The sequence below is a fragment of the Cyprinodon tularosa genome, unplaced genomic scaffold (genome assembly GCF_016077235.1).
Source record: "Cyprinodon tularosa strain WSP-4 unplaced genomic scaffold, ASM1607723v1 ctg643, whole genome shotgun sequence".
NCBI classification, from domain to species: Eukaryota; Metazoa; Chordata; class Actinopteri; order Cyprinodontiformes; family Cyprinodontidae; genus Cyprinodon; species Cyprinodon tularosa.
The window spans coordinates 564,177-583,353 of NW_024039389.1; the positions used below are offsets into that span (position 1 = coordinate 564,177).

The 19,177-nt window shown below is 37.1% G+C and overlaps 1 protein-coding gene across 8 annotated transcripts in view; it reads left to right on the top strand.

The window, feature by feature from the left end:
• Positions 1-19,177, top strand: part of garnl3 (GTPase activating Rap/RanGAP domain like 3) — a 112,998-nt gene that overhangs the window by 31,401 nt on the left and 62,420 nt on the right. For 4 of the 8 annotated variants that reach the window (XM_038308677.1, XM_038308681.1, XM_038308676.1 and 1 more), the window contains one exon: positions 9,831-9,900. In XM_038308677.1, the coding sequence (XP_038164605.1) occupies positions 9,831-9,900 (70 nt within the window). Of the gene's footprint in view, positions 1-1,037; positions 1,113-9,830; positions 9,901-19,177 lie in introns of those variants that run through there. The other 4 variants (XM_038308678.1, XM_038308675.1, XM_038308674.1 and 1 more) reach the window with 2 other exon arrangements.

Here is a 19,177-nt window from a genome sequence, read left to right on the forward strand (position 1 = left end):
AATAATGTAATTAATACATTTTAGAGGTTATTATGGTTTTGCTCTACAGAATAAGCAAACATAAGTGCCTACACTGGAAAAAATCGAAATCTAAATAAGTCATTTTCTCTTAAAATAAGTGCATTTGTTCTTGGATTTAGGAGATAAAGGTGACACTTTGCCAATGGAACAAGACAATTTACTCTTAAAATAAGAAAACCCGATTGCCATGTCTTATTTCAAGTGTATGTTATCTAATTATCTTATTTTAAGAGTAAAAATACTCATTGGCAAACTATCAAAATAAGTGTAAATACTCTTAATTTAAGGATTTTTTTACTTATTTCTAGATATGCTAAGATCTAGTTTATTATACATATTATTTTATGTAGCTACTATTTCAACAATGTGACCAAGTCGTTTAGTAAAAACAAAAATATTTCCCAATAGCTAGTTATTATTTGGTTATAAGGGGGACAAATATTGTAGTAGTCATCTTCTATTGGAGGTCAGCTAGGGCTGTAACACTCTTTAGAGAAAATAACTGTGACTATTTATCTGGGGCTTATGAAAGCTGATCTAAACTCTTTAAATGTTATTATGTGTTATACATTGAAAACTCGAGTTTTTGTGCAGTGCCAAAATCACTTCACTGCTTATAAACGCTCAAGCCTGTTTGTACACACAAGAAAACAGCTTGGATTTAAATGTATGATTTTAGGGGGACAATAAACTACTTTTACGTTAATTTGAACTGCATTTGTAATAGTTTTATGCACTGTTAAAATTTTGGGATGTAGCTTTTGCTATAATAACTAGTATGCAAAAGAAAGAGTCACTTTTTTAGTCTGGTGGATTTCCACAATCTTACATCTGTGGAGGAAAAAAACCTTTCCTAGAGAGGCTGGTATACATTTGATATTCTATATTAGAGCTAGCATGTTTAAATAAACTGCGGAATAATTATTGCTCTGTGTTTTTGAGCCTTCCAGATTGTTTTAGCCTAGAACTCAGTGCTGGAGGAACTTTTAATACTATGCATGGCTTTTAACCAACAGCATAAAAGAAACCTCCCTGGAAGCGCTGAGAGTGACTACAGAGGTGAACTACAAAAATTGTTGGCACCCAGCGAGGTAAACAAATATAAACCTAAACTGTGACTTTTCTAATTTTCTAAAGAAGCTTGCAGTGTTGCTGTGGTGATCCTAGCCCATCCATAAACATATATGCTTTTAGCTGTTTGGTTTTATTTCTGTCATTCTCTATATATTAGCTGGATATCTAATGATGCCATGTTCTTTGTTTAAAAAAAACAACTTAAATGGTTTGGTTTCCAGTAACATTAGAGTACATTATGCATCTTTTCTTTGATATAGAGTCCATAATATAGATTCATTAATGAGTCTACATTATTACATTACATGGTCTGTAATTAATAAAGCATGATTAAAGGATACTTTCCTATAGAAAACGGTTAGGTCTAGAATGATGACTGCCAGATCAGAGCAATGCTTTACATAGATGAAGCATTTCAGTGGCCACCGTCCACTTTGCCTTGACAGAAACTATAATTTGTAACCTTTCCCATACTCTATTGCAGAGTAGAGCAGTTCAGTAATGAATATCCATCTTACCTGTGTCTGTTTCTCAGCTATTTGTCTCTGGCCTGGGCTTTCAGAGTCATTTTACTTTGGCTAACATCCATTAGTCTGCTGGTGAGTGAATGTCTGGATGCTGGATTGCAAAGTTCAAGTACTTATGTTGAATCATAAGAGCAGCTTTAAATGCGGGGCAGGCACATGAGCTGTTTTACTTCTAACTATCGAAAGGTGCTGTGCAGCTTGCCCTAAGACTGACACAGCAACACCATCAACTAATACACAAAGTAGCTCATGTACAATTGCAGCATGCAAAATTAGGTTTAAAAATAATAGACATCAGTAGATAAGATGACAGATTTTCTTTTATTTTTATTTTTATGTTCCTAATTTCTTCACTTGAGGGTGTATGTGCTTGTACACTTGCATTGTTAGACAGAAGGCTTTCTTTGATTAGGTTAAAATTGGATCTGCTAATCAATGTACACAGGTTGTGTATGCCCTTTGTATCACCAGGGGGGGTGCAATCATCAAAACCTTACAAATATCAGACAGTGGCCTCCAAACAGAGTCATGCTAAAACTGAAATTTAGTTTAAAAAAAGAATAATTAAATTAAACAATAATTTCAGATGAGGAACTTAAATGTTGGGTTTTTTCACTTTCTGTTCTTTGCTTTTCTGGATCAAGCATGTGAGTATTGGCATAAATCTAGTTTTCAATTCTGATACAAACTCATGCTGAAATCTTAGTGGCCTGTGCCTCCCATAGCTCTGTTGACAGGTACATGTTCCTCCCAGCACTTAAATCCCTCAGCTTGTTCTTCCTCTAATAGATGTCAGCACAGCTTGAACAGTTTTTATCTCTCTGGTTTCGCAGAAATAATGTTGAACAAAAACAGCTCTTGGTTTACCACAGGTTGTACACCTCTTGAATGTGTTTAATACCTGCATTTAAAATGAAACGGTTAAAATCAGAATATAGGGAAAAAGACAACTTCTCTGTCTGAAATAAAAAATCCTTTTTGCTGCTTATTATTGTGCTAAAGGACATTTTCTGCTTAACTGTCAGGAACTAATGTTCTTTGCATTTAGAGTAGAATAATGTAAAAGAGCATGTCTTACTAACAGCTACTGAGACCTTATCTAGTAATATGTTCTTCAAATTAGTGAAACACAGGTGAAGCATACATTCAAATTATGATATTTTATGGTCTGCTTGTTTAAAAGTCAAAGAAACGACAAACAATGTGGCATTTGGATGTGATGGTGAATCTGTGTCTAGCAGGGTTGTCCAGATACTAAAATTTTGATACCCTGGAAAATATTTCATACTAGGTACCATTTTCTAAAACAGTGGGATAAAACAAATCATTGAAGGTATTAAAATAATATTTTTTTATCATGTGACAAAACTTTTTCCAAATTTTACATGAAACATTATTTCTAAACAGAATCCCAGATGTTAATAAATGCAGCGATAAAAGGAACGTGCCAAATAACATCTCACACCTACGAACTTTGTGACTATACTACCCTGATCAGTATCAAATGAATACCTGTGTTTTGTCTTAAGACATTAACATGTGATACAACAAAGAATAAACCAGTCCAAGTCTAATAAAGTGTAGTGGGGAAAATCATGACACTCACTCCAAAAGCTGTATATTACTAAGTCTTATTTATTATTTTCAGATGTGAGAACAATTCCCTTATATGAACTGGGACCAAATTCTACAGCACAGAAGTAAAAAATTAAATTAAAGATTTTGAGGACTTCTCCCTAGCTCAAATAAAGCAATGGTGTAAAAATTGTTGTCCAGTATATCATAGCAATAGTGTAGAAGACTCAAACTGTCACAAAGAAGATCCTTCTTATGATATATATGTACAATAATAAGGTGTAATTTATCCATTCAGGGCTGCAGTGACATCATTTTATGGCCTGATGATGACTAGGAGACATTTTATTACATATTAATGTGTAAAACCTAAGAATTAAGACAGGCTGTAAAAGCGAGGTCTTAAAAAGTCAACTCTTTTCACCTTTTTGCATCGCCAAATGTACATGGAGCACCTTAAATCATTGCAGGATGCTATGAGCTCATAAAATCTAGAAAAGAAATGTAAGGGGAAAAAGTGTATTTTTTTATTACTAACAGTGGGTGGGGTTGTATCTATTAATCAAATCCGCCTAAGATGCAGTATTTGTATGACCCTCTCTGCAGAGGAATAGGGGAGGGTGAAGGAAATTGTGACTTGTGTGCGAAGAGAAAAATAGGGAGGGCAAAGAAAAAAATATATAAAGGCTTTGATGGAGCCGAGATAAAAAGCAAACACCATAAAGGTGCTGTGATTGATATATGGTGTGGTATAGATGCATAGATGTGTTCTTAAAGCTTCAGTGTGAATTATGCATAAACAGCCTTGCCCTCTGAGAGGACAAGGATCTATTAGGGGGAGATATGGGTTGAGACCTGGATTTCAGCAGGAGCAAACTGCTATTTGCTAGTTATATAAAAAGAAATGCAAGGTTAACAATAGGTTAAAAAATGTAAGTAAGAGCCACACTTTGTAAAGGCTTCGATATCTCAGGCAATGATATCTTTAATCAATATATTATGCATACCAAACATTTTGCAAATAATTATGTCTTCAACAACTTTAAAAATCTAAAGGCTGAAAATTTAGTGAACTCTTCCTTGCAAAACAGCTCAGTTGATTAGTCTGCATTGAACAGCGGTGTACATCGGTTTTCAACTTCTGCAACAGATTAATTATTTAATTGAATTGGATTAAGGTCCAGATTATGCCTTGGCTATAGTCAAAGTATACTTAGGTTTCTATCCTGCTAAAATGGAGAAAGTCTGTTTATTTTTAAGGGACTTTCTTCCAGGATTACCTTGAATTTAACTCCATCTATCTTTCCATCAATTCCGATCAACCTGTATATCTACTGATGTATTTACACAGCATGATGCTGCCATCTCATGTTTAGTGTTGATGTACTAGGATTCTCTAATGTTCTATTTACTGCTGTTGTTCATCATCATTAGTGAATAACTAAAAATGAGAATCAAGTTTTGGGAAACTGTTCTTTAGGAACGCTAACTATCAGTTTTAAGTAATATGGACAGGCTTCAAAAGAACTACTGCAATTTCATTATTTCAAGTTAAAAGTATTTGATCAGAGGTTTTTCACTGAGATGCTTCATCCTATAGTGAATATGTTCAAAAATAATAGCTTCTTGTTGTTTTCCTAAACAGTTGTACAAAGTAGAGGCACTAAAACTATAAAATAGGGGCATAAAAAAAGAAAAAAAGACATGTTTACAAGGCATTGAAGCTTGTCGGTCCATTAAATTTACGTTTTGTAGAAAATGCAGAAAGCATATAACTGCCATTAGTGCTACCTTCAGGTTGAGCTTCAAAATGTCACTGTCTTTTTAATTCAGATAATTTTTGGGGGCGAAATTTATTTGACATTTTAATGTTCTGCCATTTAAAGTCTCATTTCTATTATTTGTAGGAATTTATTTTTCGTTTCTTTTACTTGCCACAATGTTTTCTGTCGATAACTTAGTTATTGGGTGAATATGATGCATGTGGACTGCCTCAGATCTGAGTCCACAGATTCTCTGTAGAAGTAGGGCATATTCCCTTTGTCTAAAGAGGGAGAGTCTAGTTCAGGTGTATCAGATTAAATATCCAGGTATTTGCTCAGGTGTGGCTTTAAAAAAGGCAAAACACAGGGGGGGGGGGGGTAAATGTTTGTTATGTAAAGTCAAAACAATGTGCTGAGTGTGCTGCATTGATGAGTAGATTTGCAGCATGCAAAGCTCATGCCACTTCTTACCTTAACCTTTGGTCCCTTTGTTTTTTTTCCGGTGCGTCATCACTGGGCTTAGCCTGAGCAGTTTGGGACGATTCTGACACCTTAAAGGAGAGTTTTTGGATGTACTGGAAGGCATGTTTACATATATTGTTAGGCTGGTCTAGTATTTGAGGAATGAATTTTATAGGTTCTCGTCTGAAAATGTAGAATAAAGTGAACAACGTCTTGTTGTTGTTTGGGAAGCCAGCTAGTTTTGCTTTTACTTTACTAAGGTGAAACATTAAAAGAAGAAAATCTTTGCAGATACAGATCGTACTGTATCATGTTTTACAAACTGTCCAAAATGCAAATATTTTTTCTTTCCCTGCAACAATACAGCATGTGAGGCAGCCATATTGAAAAAAAAAAAAAGATCTTGGGCTCATTTGGGGATATTCATCTCCCAATAGTCTTTTTTCTATTGTTTATTTTTTTTTTACTTAACTTGTTTTCACATGGATCTTGGAAATTTCACCAGTTTCCACTAAATGAAAAACACCAATATACAAAAAGGAGATGGAAGGGCTCCAGATAAAGCCTCCTTTGCTCCCTAAATTGCTCTAGGAACACTGAAGATTTTTGCGGATATATAGAATAAAACTAAGGAGGTGTTATAAAAGATGTATGGAGCAGTTTTGCTTGGTAACATCTGTAAAAATTCAGTGCAGTGCAATATGTCTTTGCTCTTACAAATGTTTCTTGCAGGGGACCATTCACTTCTTAGTAATAGTACACATTGTAACAGTGGTTTCTTGTTTCCATGCTTTTGCTGCACTAGGCGGATGCTTCACATTAGAACAGAAAAATGAGTAAAAATCAGATATCTCAAATGAAAAGTGAATACTTTAATTTTGTTAAATATTTCCATAAAATCTGTAAATAACAGTTTAATGTCACAATTGAGATGTTTGGAAAAAAGACTCCCACAAACATGCAACAAAACAAATTAATTTAAGGAGAGGGGATGTTTTTTATGGTTAGAACATAATTAGAATGAAAATCAGAAATTTTTTTATTGCCAGGTAGTGTTTTACATGCACAAGGAATTTGTGTTGGTGATAAGGTGATACACAGAGAAGTAGAGTTTGAGAGAACTCTACTTTCACGGCCTGAAGTGACCCAAATCCGATTTTTTTTTTTTTTTTTGTCCATATCCGACCTGTATCTGATCTTTTCATGACATCTGATCTGAACGAAACAGATGTTTTTCAAATGCGACCCAGGCTTTTGGCTACGTGGTCCTAAATCCGTTACATATCTGATCTTTTCAATTCATCTGACCTGAACATCATTATTAGTCTATAAAGGTCCCTGTTCAGCGTTCTGCAACACAGCAGCAGGCGAGAGCCATGATGGGTGATAACGTACAGAGCAGGCCTTGTTTTTGATCTTTTTGAAAAGATTTAGTTAATTCACTTACTATGATTGGAAAACAAATGGAAGAACACTAGCAGTGGTGAACAAAGTACTCAACAGTAGCACTTGGGTAAAAGTATTGATACTCATAGTCAAATCTTACTCAACTACAAGTAAAAGTTACTAAGTCAAACATCAAATCAGGTTAAATTATTGAAGTACTCACTTTTAAAAGTAATTAAGTATTCAAAAGTACTAATTACATTTTCTAATATCAGTAGATTTCTCTATAATTTTGTTAATAATTTTAAAGAACCTTGTAACTTTCAGAAACCACTTGATGTATTGATGCGTATAACCACCTGCTACAGATTGTACACCTTTAAAGTACTTAAGCTTAAAAAGGCTGAGGAAAGCTATTTTTCTATTCTTCTTTATTTAAGAAATATACCAAAAAGAAAACAAGGAGTGTGTTGATTCTCCTCACACTTATGGAATAGAGGTTTAAGGTTCAGTCTATTACCACAAAGAAACTCCAACTCTGCTCTGAGAACTCATCAGACTGAACAACTTGGCCACATGGCAACAACTAAGGCCTTGATCAAATTTATAAACTACAAATAATATCGGCCCTAAGTTTTTCACAGTTATGGAATGTCATAAAATCTCTAAAACATTGGTGTCCAAATTCAGTCCTGAGGGCGGCTATCTTACATTTTGGAATTACATTTCAAGAAAGAAAAACAGCAACAGCAGATTACAAAGCTAAGCTGAGCCAAAAGTAACAAGTAACTAGCAGCTTCCTAGAAATGGAGTGGAGTAGTACAATATAAGTTTGAAATGTAGTGGAGTGAAGGACCTCCAAAAAATACTCAAGTTCTAAAATACTAAAAAAAGTACTTAAGTAGAGAAATTAAGTGAATTTACCTTGTTACTTTACAACACTGAATGCTAGTTGTGCCCCAGCACTACCATCCATGTTTACTTCTTTTAAAAACAGAGAACACTTACTACTTGTGATGACATTGTGTCCTCTACTGCGCATGCGGGATACTCTAGCTGTACGAAGCAGTTCACACAGGGGATCAGATAGAATTCACATATATTTGGAAACGTGAAATAGCATGCAAAACACTGTAAATGCTCGGAATTGTGCATTGTGGCTTAGCAGTGTAAATATAGCCTATGGTCACTATGTTGTAAGGTAACATCATGGTCTGCAGTTCGCTTTTTGCCTGGATCATATTGTTGGCAAAAATAAATAACGAGCTGCTTTGAACATCAAGACTGATTTGTGTCTTTTGAGCTTTTATCAGAAGTCATTATCTTATGATACGTTCACATTGTATGCGCTTTGAGCAGCAGAACCAGCGGATTTACATGTAAAGTCAATAGTTGACGCGCATCAAGGAGCATTAAAAGGTCCTGTAGCTTGTCTCGACTAACAGGAGCAGCGCATCTCGAAGCATCTTGAGCTTCCGGACATCTGAGGTGTGTGACCCGCTTCACAAGCAGCAGCTGCTGGAGTTGGATAAATTTTACTTACGCTACATAGTTGGCTGAATGTTACAACATGGTGTAAAACATTTTGGTTGCCCAATAAATGATAAAAACATCACGCTCTCATGTGCTGAATGTCGGTTAAATGACAGAGCTCAGTCTTAGAATGCAGTACTTTCCTTTAAGACTGACTTTGATTATTTTCTACTCTCAGCTACTTTAGATCGGAAATTAAATGTAAAATAATAACAAATATCGGTACTAATATGTTGAGACTCCAAAAGAGATTTGATCCATAAGAAAAGGGTCAATACCGTTTTTTCGAGTGGAGTTGCAAAATGTTGACAGGGCATGACCCTGAGCAGGTCTGACCAACCGTGCAGATCTGGTGCCTACACCGGTATGTGGGGATCTGAGCGGCTTTGACAACAGAATAATACATTTTTAAGGCAGGATGGTAATTTTAATGAACTGACTGCACAGACGATGTTTTGAGGTGGACTTAAAAGGTGGCACTTAAAAACGTTAAAGCTACTTTTTATGCACTGCTCACAGCAAATATAGCAAAGCTGCTTTCTGCTATAATTCATGCATCTGTTCACACTTGAGCTTCAGGAAGATCAAAGATGCTCTTGAGGTGCATCTGACTTTAATGTGTACAAGCATCGTAAATGAAGGAGCAGGCGCCTGTTTTGCTGCTGAACGTAGCATGATTTTCGTATTGACCAAATCTCATTACATCTGTCCTAATAGGAACTTCAGAGCACTCAGCTATGTGAGCTTAATGCTTGGAAAAAAATCTTTCATGCCCTTTGAGACACGATGAAAAGTCAACTAAGTACATAACATAGAGAGGAAAACAACAAGAAAAGGAACAAGAAGACAGGGACAAAACATAGAACAAATAATGTATGTCTATTTGTAGGTCTGTTTTATGTGTTGTATTCTCAATTCAGAGGGCCCCCTGCCTGTCTTTGTCTTGGGTCCCAACTTTCCTAAATCCGCCCCTGGTTGTTGTACTGCTGATACTAGTCTCACTGGTAGAACCACTGCCCACTTACAGTCTGTTAATCAAATCCAAACAGAAAAAGTACTATTTCTATACCTTCTTCCAATGTTATGTTTTCTGATGCCAAAATTGAAGCTGCAGCTTCAAGCGTTGTGCATATTGTTGGTTTAACCAGCATGTCCCCCATCTATCACTGAGGCCTAATTCAATCAGGCCCGACATCTCAATCAGCAGGGGGTTGGCTGCTGCTTCAGGCCAGTCACCATGCCACCAGCAGCAGCTTCTACACACCGATGAAGACGCACCCAGGGAGGACATTAAGAAGGCAGAAGGGAACAAGCACAAGCATAGTTAGAGCAAAATGTCAGTGAACAACTAGTCAGGGTGTGAAAAGCGGAATAAAAGGGAAATCAGATGCTTCAGCTACCCCTTGTGTATGAGTGATGTCACTTTGTGTCTGTGCTGCGTGTGTGGTGTTATGTAGGCCATGTGTCTGATCATACATTTGTGTTTCAGCTCCGCCTCAGAGGACCTGGGCTGCAGGCGTGGAGACTTCAGCAGGAAACACTATGGTTCAGTCGAGCTGGTGAGTCCCACCCACGATGTCAAGATTAGCTGCATAGCTCTCTTTGCTTCTGAGCATGAGTCCCCCTCCTCTTTCTCCTCATTAGTAATTCTTTTTTACGATCTTCGCTTTTTGTCTATCTGTCTCTGCATCCCTCTGCCATCTCCTCCTATCTGCTCACACCAATGGACAGCAGGGGGGTCAGGGCTGATGAGTCACTGACACTGGGTGTGGTCCATAGATCCGCTTTGCCAGTGTGCATCACAACAGGTGGTCTACTTGCTGTGACGTATGATTCTTCTTGCTGACCAGCCTCCAAACTTCTTGGCTTTTTTCTTGTTTTCTTTTTTACTCTTCTGTTCTAAAAGTGCTACACAGTGTGGAATTTTGTGGTTGATTAGTAAGATGTTGAGTCACAGCTGTTTGAAGGGGATGTGTGTGTATGCGAGGATACTTAATGTGAGCTGTGCATGTCGATGGCCCAGAGGGGACAGGAAGTCTGCAGTGTGATCATACTTCCTACCAGAGACATATTAAGGGTTTGTCTATGAGTCTCACTCACCACGTGGAGGACAGATTAGTGTACAGGAGAAACCACATGTTGCCCTATCAGCACCAGCAGACAGACGCCTCATACAGCTATGCTGGTTTAGAGGGTGTGCATGTGATAAAAGTAGACAGAGAGGGAGTTTGAGATGGCTTGAGTAACCAATACTACACAAACACAGCTTAAAGTCACACTTTCTTCTTGCATCAAGCATGAGCCTATTAGATTATCAGAAACTTCAATTTAGATTTCATAAATGACGGAGTGATGAGAAAGTTGTGGATGTGCTTGTTGCCTGACATGCAAATTTTGCTTTTGGTGTGAACATACCTTAAAGGCAGTTTCTATGTATTGAGAAAAGGATCCAAAGAAGGAAATCATACATCAAATCTTTTATTTAGGTTTCCTAGAATCTAAGACTGGAAACAAAATGACTGGTTACCTGTGATTGAAGCAATTCCAACTGATAAGGTAACTACAATTTTTTTTGAGACACTGCAATTATTAACTCAGAAGTATTTTAAAGGGACTTTCTTTGACATACCTTCACCAAGTGAAGCTTTACTTTTAAGTGTAAGGATTGTTATGATGAGCCTAGTTAATGCAGCAAATCTTCATTTGGGCTACAATCAACTGTAAATAGGATTTTCTTTAAGAATAGTCAGAAAATATCAGCTGGATTAAGATCTGAACTTTGACTGGGCCCTTCTAACACAGGATTAACCCTCTGATGTGCATCACTCTATAGTAGCTCTGAATGGGATATTATGGGCTGTTGTCATGCTAGAAGGTGAGCCTCACCTTAATAATTCTCAGTCTCTGTGAATTAAAAGTCCTGGAATGGTTTACTTCCAACATTTTTCTTCATCTAGCTCAAAGCATATTTTATAGCAATTAACAGCTTTCCTACTCCCTGCTGAAAGAAATCATCCTTTGAGCATGATGTCACCAGCATACTTTATTAGGGGTGAAATGTTCAGGTTGTTGCACAGTCTTAGTTTACATAGGTTTAAATAAAGACCTTTAAATGCCTGCTATGTAACATATGTGGCTTGGGAAAAACTGTGCTAGGATTTTTTTTTTTTTTATTACTTACTTTTTTCCTCACCACGTTTCCCTTAAGGACAGATTTGTGGTATGCTACTAGTATTGCTGTTAAGCGTGGCATTTCCGCAGCTACTTCACATCCAGTTATCCTTTACTTCCTTTCTGCCTATCTGAGTCATTCATGTCTTGATAGGTAAGCAGTTGTGCCACATTCTTCTTGTTATTTTTGGTGATGGACTTAACAGTATTCTGTTACATGGTCAAAATTTGGAATATTACACAACGTAATCTCCTACCTCCCTGCTGTGTTTCTTGGCTTTCATAATAATATGTACTGTAGTCACTGATCTTCTCTAAAATACCTTTAATGGTTTCACAGGATACTTTTAGAGTAGGCCTGAAACGATTAGTTTGATTAATCACTATTAATCCATTATTGTAATAATGAGAAATCGATGAATTGTTAACTAAAGCATAGAGACTTTTAAAAAATGCCATTAGCTATAAGAGCAAGCCAGACATAGAGACTTTTAAAAAATGCCATTAGCTATAAGAGCAAGCCAGACAGAGTCGTAATTATCCCAAAATTGTAAAAACCCAATAATTATAAAGACTTTGCATTCTAGATTTTTTTTTAAATGCCTGTCAAAGTGTTCTATTCAGAACAAGTTTAGCAGATTAGATTATCTTCACCTGGTTTAAATTCCATAGAGGATCCTCTTAACCTGTTGCTGTCCAATTATTAATAGATTCATAAAAAAAAATAATCAGCAGATTACCATATTTTCTGGATTATAGAGTGCACCTCACAATAAGCCACACCAACATACATCTATAAGCCACCGCGGGCTATAAGCCGCAGATATCTACTGGACTGTCTACCACCAAACCTGTAGGGGGAGCTCTACATATCGAACCAAGAGTATAGACGAAGAATGCTAGCTTCCGTTAGCTTGTTGGCTCGCAGCAGTAAGAGCTTCCACTGAAAGATGGGGCTTCATTAGCTCTTTATTTCAGCTCTGCAGGAGTTGAACCTGGCCTCTTCATTGGTTCGGCAGCTTTAAAGCGGCAAATAGTTGTCAAAATGTGTGAATTTGGTACATTTGTTCTCCACTGTGCCTGTTGCACGGATATTCTGGTGCTACAGGCACCAGAATACCAGTGCAACAGATTTACAACTTTGACTTCACCTCCTCTGTCCGCACCTTTTGGATCAAAGCGTGGGGAAAAAATAGTGGCTTATAGTCCAGAAAATACGTTAATCAATTAGCAAAATAATCAATAGTTGCAGCCCTACTTCATAGGCAATTATGCACAAGTGGACTTTCTTTACAAATTTGTTGCTACTTAAAGCAACTGGTAGCATTGCGTTTTATTTGGAGGTATCAGAATGGAACAAACTGAATACATATCATGTCATGTCATCATTTTTTGCAGAAAAGGAATGCCTATGTGTCTAATTGTCTTTTCACTTCACTTTGGTTTACTGGTTTGTAAGGGTTTAAAACATGATTAAGTTCATTAAGAAAGCTTGAGGGGTTTAAAAACTTTTCCCAATGCTACACTGATAAGATACCACAACACATTAAGCATATTTTTTACTGTAAGCTGAAAAAACTTAACAAAGATTACACTGTGGGCTTCAGAGATGCATTAAATCCTATTTTATTCTGGAGTAAGAAATATTTCTTTTAAATATCAAACCCCATTATTGCACCTAGTAAAACTGCTATTTAATAGTTAACTAATATGATATCTGAAATTATCTGCGATATCAGTCTAATTACAAATAAAATCAAAGCACAGATTGCAGCTTTGTCCAAATATACAGACAGCTGTCTTAAAAGCTTTAGAGCGTTACAAACTCTCTGCTTAACATCACAGCAACACAGATGCTATGGAGGAAGCCCACCAAACATACAGATGCATCTTATTGACATGAAATATAGGGATCATTTAGATTATTGTTTTTATTTTCATGAATATAAATATGCGAGTCACGTTCAGAGGGGTTTGGAGGGAAGGTTTTATACTGCCTTTAGAAGGAATTCTTTTATTACCGTAATGCACCAGAACTCATTCGGCTTGAAGCAATATGCGCTCTAAACTCATTAGGAAAACCATTTCCTTTTTTAAAGTCCAGACAAACAATTATATTCCCTTCCCAAAGAGAAGCAAAGATTTAATTTCTCTTTGAAATCAAGGCTTGAAAAGAGAATGTATGCTTGGCATCATGCAGTGTTCTTCCCTGAGGTTGTTTCTGATCATCAACGTTGGCTTATCAAGCCCTGTCATTAATTTTCCATTACCCACCTCCTCTTCTAATAAACAAGCCACACAGACTCTTATCCCATCAGGACTAAACAGACTCCTGCTGGAAAGGATTTTTTATTAGAGTTGTGAAGGTTTTGTTATGCTACCAGCATATATTTATAAAAAGGAAAGTGAATTCAAAAAATTTTTGAATAGTCTTCCATCTGTATAATAGCAAAATACAGTATACTGACTGTATAACATTCAGTTAAACTACATAATCTTCTGGTTGATTACTGCGATATCTTTTCATTGAATAATGGAGTACAGCTTTTCACCAATGAAGCTGTTCTTCATGACTTCCTAACTGAGTTTTAATAGCTTAGGGATCACACCTATTCACTTGATGCTCCTAACTTGTTTGCGAGACGTTAGTGGGAAATCCAAAACCTAACAGACACAAACGGTCAATGTAATGACTCAGAACAGAGGGACCCAGTATTCAGGCAAGACAAACAGTGGGATCACTTAAAACATTTTTAAAGCAGCAATTAACAGTTTGCAGATCTGAAGCTGCAGCGGCTAGGGTGTCCAAGGCAGGTAACTCTGGTTTAGAGTCCATGCCCAAAGAACGAGGTTGATACCAGCCGGTCCAGACGACGAAGCCTAGAAGGAAACAGAATTGACACGAGATCAGATCCAAGCAGATGACGGAGGAAGGCAGGATAATCCAAAGGGCAAAGACAGGTCAGGCAAACAGATCAGAACAGGGGCCGGCAGGCTCAAAGGTCAGAAGACAGAGCAGGTGGATCAGATGAGCACTGATGAGAAAACCAGGGAAAATTGGACAGGTAAATAAAATGAGCAATAAACCAGTCATTGGTACCAAGATCATCAGAGCCAATTGTGTATGGGAATCTGAATTTGTGGTTGTAGGTTTTTTTTTTTTTTGAAAAAAATATTTGCAAACTCCAAGTGTCATAAAGCTCTACATAAGAAAAATAATAAAGCAATTAATTGAACAGCATTAACTAACGTACACTGAAATACAAACTTGTATGTCATTACTTTGTATTACTTTGTCTTTGTTATTGTCAATGCCATTTCGCTGCATTGGTTCCACTAAAGCCTAATGTTGAGTCTATGGTGTGTGCTTTCCTATGGTAGAAATTATCACTGAACACCCAACTCCCACACACATGAAGTGTCGACTGCTGGGCCACTGACTGGACCGGACCTCAGCAGAGAGCCATGACCCGCCCTTCCTCAGCCAGCGGATGAGGGCTGGGGGCCAGTAACTGACATCCCCGGAAGTTCCGGGAGTCTCCCTGATATAGATAGTTATTCACGGATGCCCGCAAATGGGATAAATTATCCCCGGATTTTAGACTATGCAAGATGGTGTTTTTTTTTTATGCGAGAGAGAGCGTGCAGGCAATACAATAATTTGTGCACTGTGCGCGGATTAGAACCACTTCGATTGTGCAGACAACAAGAGAGAGGGCGGTGTGGGAAGGAGGTCGCTTGTAAAACCTGTGCATACCTGTCCAAAGCAATGCTCCGTTCAGCGTTGGATAATAGGCTACGAGCCAGACAAAGATCTAAAGTAAGATCTCTCATTTGTTCTGTTTCTGCCCCTGCAAACAACTTCAACTCCACGTCTGTTTGTTCCTTGTCTTCTGAACCTGACTCCAGATCTAGGAGCCGAAATCAGCCTGCCTCTGCTGTTCCTTCTAAAACTCATCATGTCTCTCCATCCACAGAGGTTTCCGAAGTCGAACAAAAACGTAAGACTCATTTTACAGCAGAATATACTAGTATGTATTATACTAGTATGTAGTAAGTATGCACTGTCATCGACCAAAATCCCGGAAATGAAAAGTAGGATATGTCCGGGAAAAGAATGACATCTGGTCACCCTACTTTATGAACATTTTCGATGTTTTAGTGAGTGAGTGCTTGTTGCTATGATGCTTCTTTGTTCAACAGCTTCGCTCGTTGTAAACCAACCAATCAGCACACAGATCATCTAAATATTCATGAGCATACCATAAAAGGAAGAAAACCTGTTGTTTCTTTCTAGGGCTTTTAACCAGGCTTGCATTAGGGCTGATAGAACTGCCATTTTCAGCCTAACCTACACTACCTATACAGATACCTTAAGGACCAGCACCAAATACCCTATAGAATCATTCTTTGACCCCTATAAATGTTGCTGTCACAAATCCAATGATGAACAAAACAGCTTTACTCGTCATTAAAGATTAAATATTTATCGTGCACATCTAAAAAATATATTATTATATTTTAAAATATTCAATTTTTATGATTTTTGTTATTTTAATGTCTTAATCAAGGCCATTGGCACGCTCTATTGGCCAGCCACAACTGTACAATACTATCAGCACTTTAAAAGAATGATAGTATTTTTTTACTTCAACACATCCTTACATTCTTGTTATTGATTTTAATATTTTGGTATTATAAGCCCAAATTAAAAGCATTGTTCTGACCACCAGTTAATACTTGTGACTACATTTTAATACTTATTGTTACAACTAAAAAACTACGTCTGGTTGATTTTCACTGATATTTATTCCACTGCTTTGAAGCTGTTGTTTTTTTTTTTTTTTTTTTTTTTTTCTTTTACGAAGACTGAAAACCACAATGGGATATTGATTTAGAGCAGGGTGTTCCTATTCAGGAAACCAGCCCAAGCCAAGCTATGACTCACCTTGTCTGTTTATTTTATTTTTGGCATCATGGCAGCAGTCAGCAACAGTTGCCAATAAGTGAAGGCAGCCTAACAGACTCAATTTCTAAGATAGATGATAATATTCCCTTCAACCTTCACAGATTGACTTCCTTTTTTTAAACCTAACTTGTATTAGTATGTTTGTAGTCTCTGAGTCAAGACCATCTAAATATTTTGTAGCTTTGCCAGGATTAGGAACAGAGTATCTTGAAACAAAGTGTCTGAAATGAAGTCAAATGTACATCACTATTAGTCAGTAGGTCCTCTCCTCATCCATGAAGAGCTGCAGGGGTGTTGCTGCCTATCTCTGCCAGCAAGTGTGAAAAGTCCTGAATTCTTTACAGGAGAACACAGACATAAAAGACAAACTACCCTACCAGCAATAACTCATGTCTAACTTCATTTCTGTGTTGCTCTAGTTTTCAAACCCCTTTACCAATTCTTTTAAACAGCAATAAAAAATATTTAAAAATAGCAGCAAATGCAAATCAATTTTCCAGCTTCACTGGAAACTTTGGAGTTAGTGTTACTCTTCTCAGTAAGAGGCAGGTGCTTCCCTTGGTTTCATAGTCTTCAAACAGAAAGCACTCGCATTTTGATTTAATATCTTAATTTTGATCTTAAGTTTTGTAAAGCACCTTAATTGTTATGTGTGTAAGTTACTATGAATAACCTTTTCGGAAAAGCCTCTGCACCAGAAAGGAAAAGGCTAAGATTATATTTGCACAGACCACCACATAACAAAAAGTTATACCAGTCTATATTAGTTTAGCTAGAAAAACAGCCCGCTGATGAATGTTAAGCTACAGCCTTTGCAACTACTGCTTAGTTGCTCAGCTCGTTGAAAGGTTCTATGTTTACTTCTATATTGAAGAAGCATCTCTGGTGCATTAAGGTGTGCACTGCTTGGTTGCCACGGAGGGATTTTGTAGCATTTATTGAGGAACTGACTTTTTGCAGCTCAAGTGTAAAGTCATCTTTATATTTTTAGTATGCCCTGTTTTTTTTTGTTTTTACAAGGGTGTGGTGGACACCCTAAACCACATGTACATTTCCTCAAACTAAACTATAGAGCAGCCTTTATTGAACACGTCAAACATTTATACCAGGAAGTGAAATAAATTGTCACTCCTGGACTGGTCAGGCAAGGAGGATTAGGCTGCAATGAAAGCTCAGGTTGGTTTTTGCTAATTAATCTATTTATAAGCTTTTTGTTTTGTTTTCATTCTGTTTTTTCTTCCTTTCTCACAAAAGGCTAACCATGTGCAGAAAGCTGTTTTTCTTGCTATACTTTCTCAGAAAAAAGACTCAATAACCTGATTCAAGCCTTAATTACTTTAGTTGTATTTTTTTTAAGTATCTAAATAAATCGAAGTTATTGAAAGTATTACAAAAACATTTACAAAAAGCTGATGAGTGGACTTACCACTGTTAAACATTAATGGCTTTTTATGGCCCATTCTTATGTTGTTATGTTTTTTTTATCCAGTTCCCCAAAAATCGTACACATCCCCAAAGTGTCCAAAATTTAGACTCTGAAACACTATTTTCTGCATTTTGAGGTTAAGTTTTGGTCTCTTTTACAAATCTAAATTTCTCCTGATTATGGGAAGTATGTGTGCTTGACTAGAGGTTGAAATTTCATAAGCAAGACATGAGATCCTTTTTAGGTACAATATTTTGTTTCAAAGGTTAATTCAAACAATCCGAAAGTGTAATGCTGCGTTTACACCACGATTTGAGCAGCAAAAAAGCACCTGATGCTTCATTTTTGATGCTTGTACTCATTAAGATAAGATGCGCCTCAAGCACATCCAGTAAAGTGTGTTCAGATGCATCTGATGCTTTTGCTGCTCCTGTGTTCAATGGCAGAGAGCAGCTTTGCTACATTTACTGTGATCAGTGGGTAAAAAAGTACATTTAATATTTTTTAAGTGAGAAAGTCCACCTCAGAACATGGTCAGTGCAGTCAGTTAATCAAGATTAGGATTCCTGCCTTAAAATATTATTTCTCTGTCTGAGCCACTCAGACCCCCACATAGTGAAGGTGCGCTGTTACTGGGAATCCCCAGCATCAGCTGCCTCAGGCCCGGTCAAATCTTGGGTGTTTTCCCCTACTGTTCTTTGCGGCTGGAGGTAGATGTTAGTGTTTTTCATGTACGTAATCCAAACTGCGGGCCCCAGGATAAAGCAAGCAAACATATTTTGCTGGCAGGTTTCGACATTTTAACTTAATTTAGAAGTTAATACAGTTTCAATGGAGTGATCATAGTGCTCTGCATCAGCATCACTGTCCGTCTCCCTGCTAGCTCCCAGATCAGCTTCTCTGATTGGTTGATGTGGCGCATCAAGCAGCAAAAATTCTATTTTTCCAACTTTAGCATCTGCTGCTTGTGAAATTTAATGGAAACAGGCCATGCAGTCTGATATGTGAAGGGGGTATCTGTAGTTCCTAAGTGGGAATTATTTGTGAAAGTTTCTTACAGGAAAGTAAGTTTAGAAAAAATAAAATATTATAGGATATTTATGAGTTTAACATTTTAGATGGCATAGTTTCAAAATAAATGTTATGGTCATTATTAATATTGTCAAAACTCCTGTTGGTAAGGCTGTAGGTGTATTACACTTGATAACTGGAGGGCCATATGTAGAGGCTATGTCCAAAGTCTGAGTGCATTGTTCACACAATTCAGGTG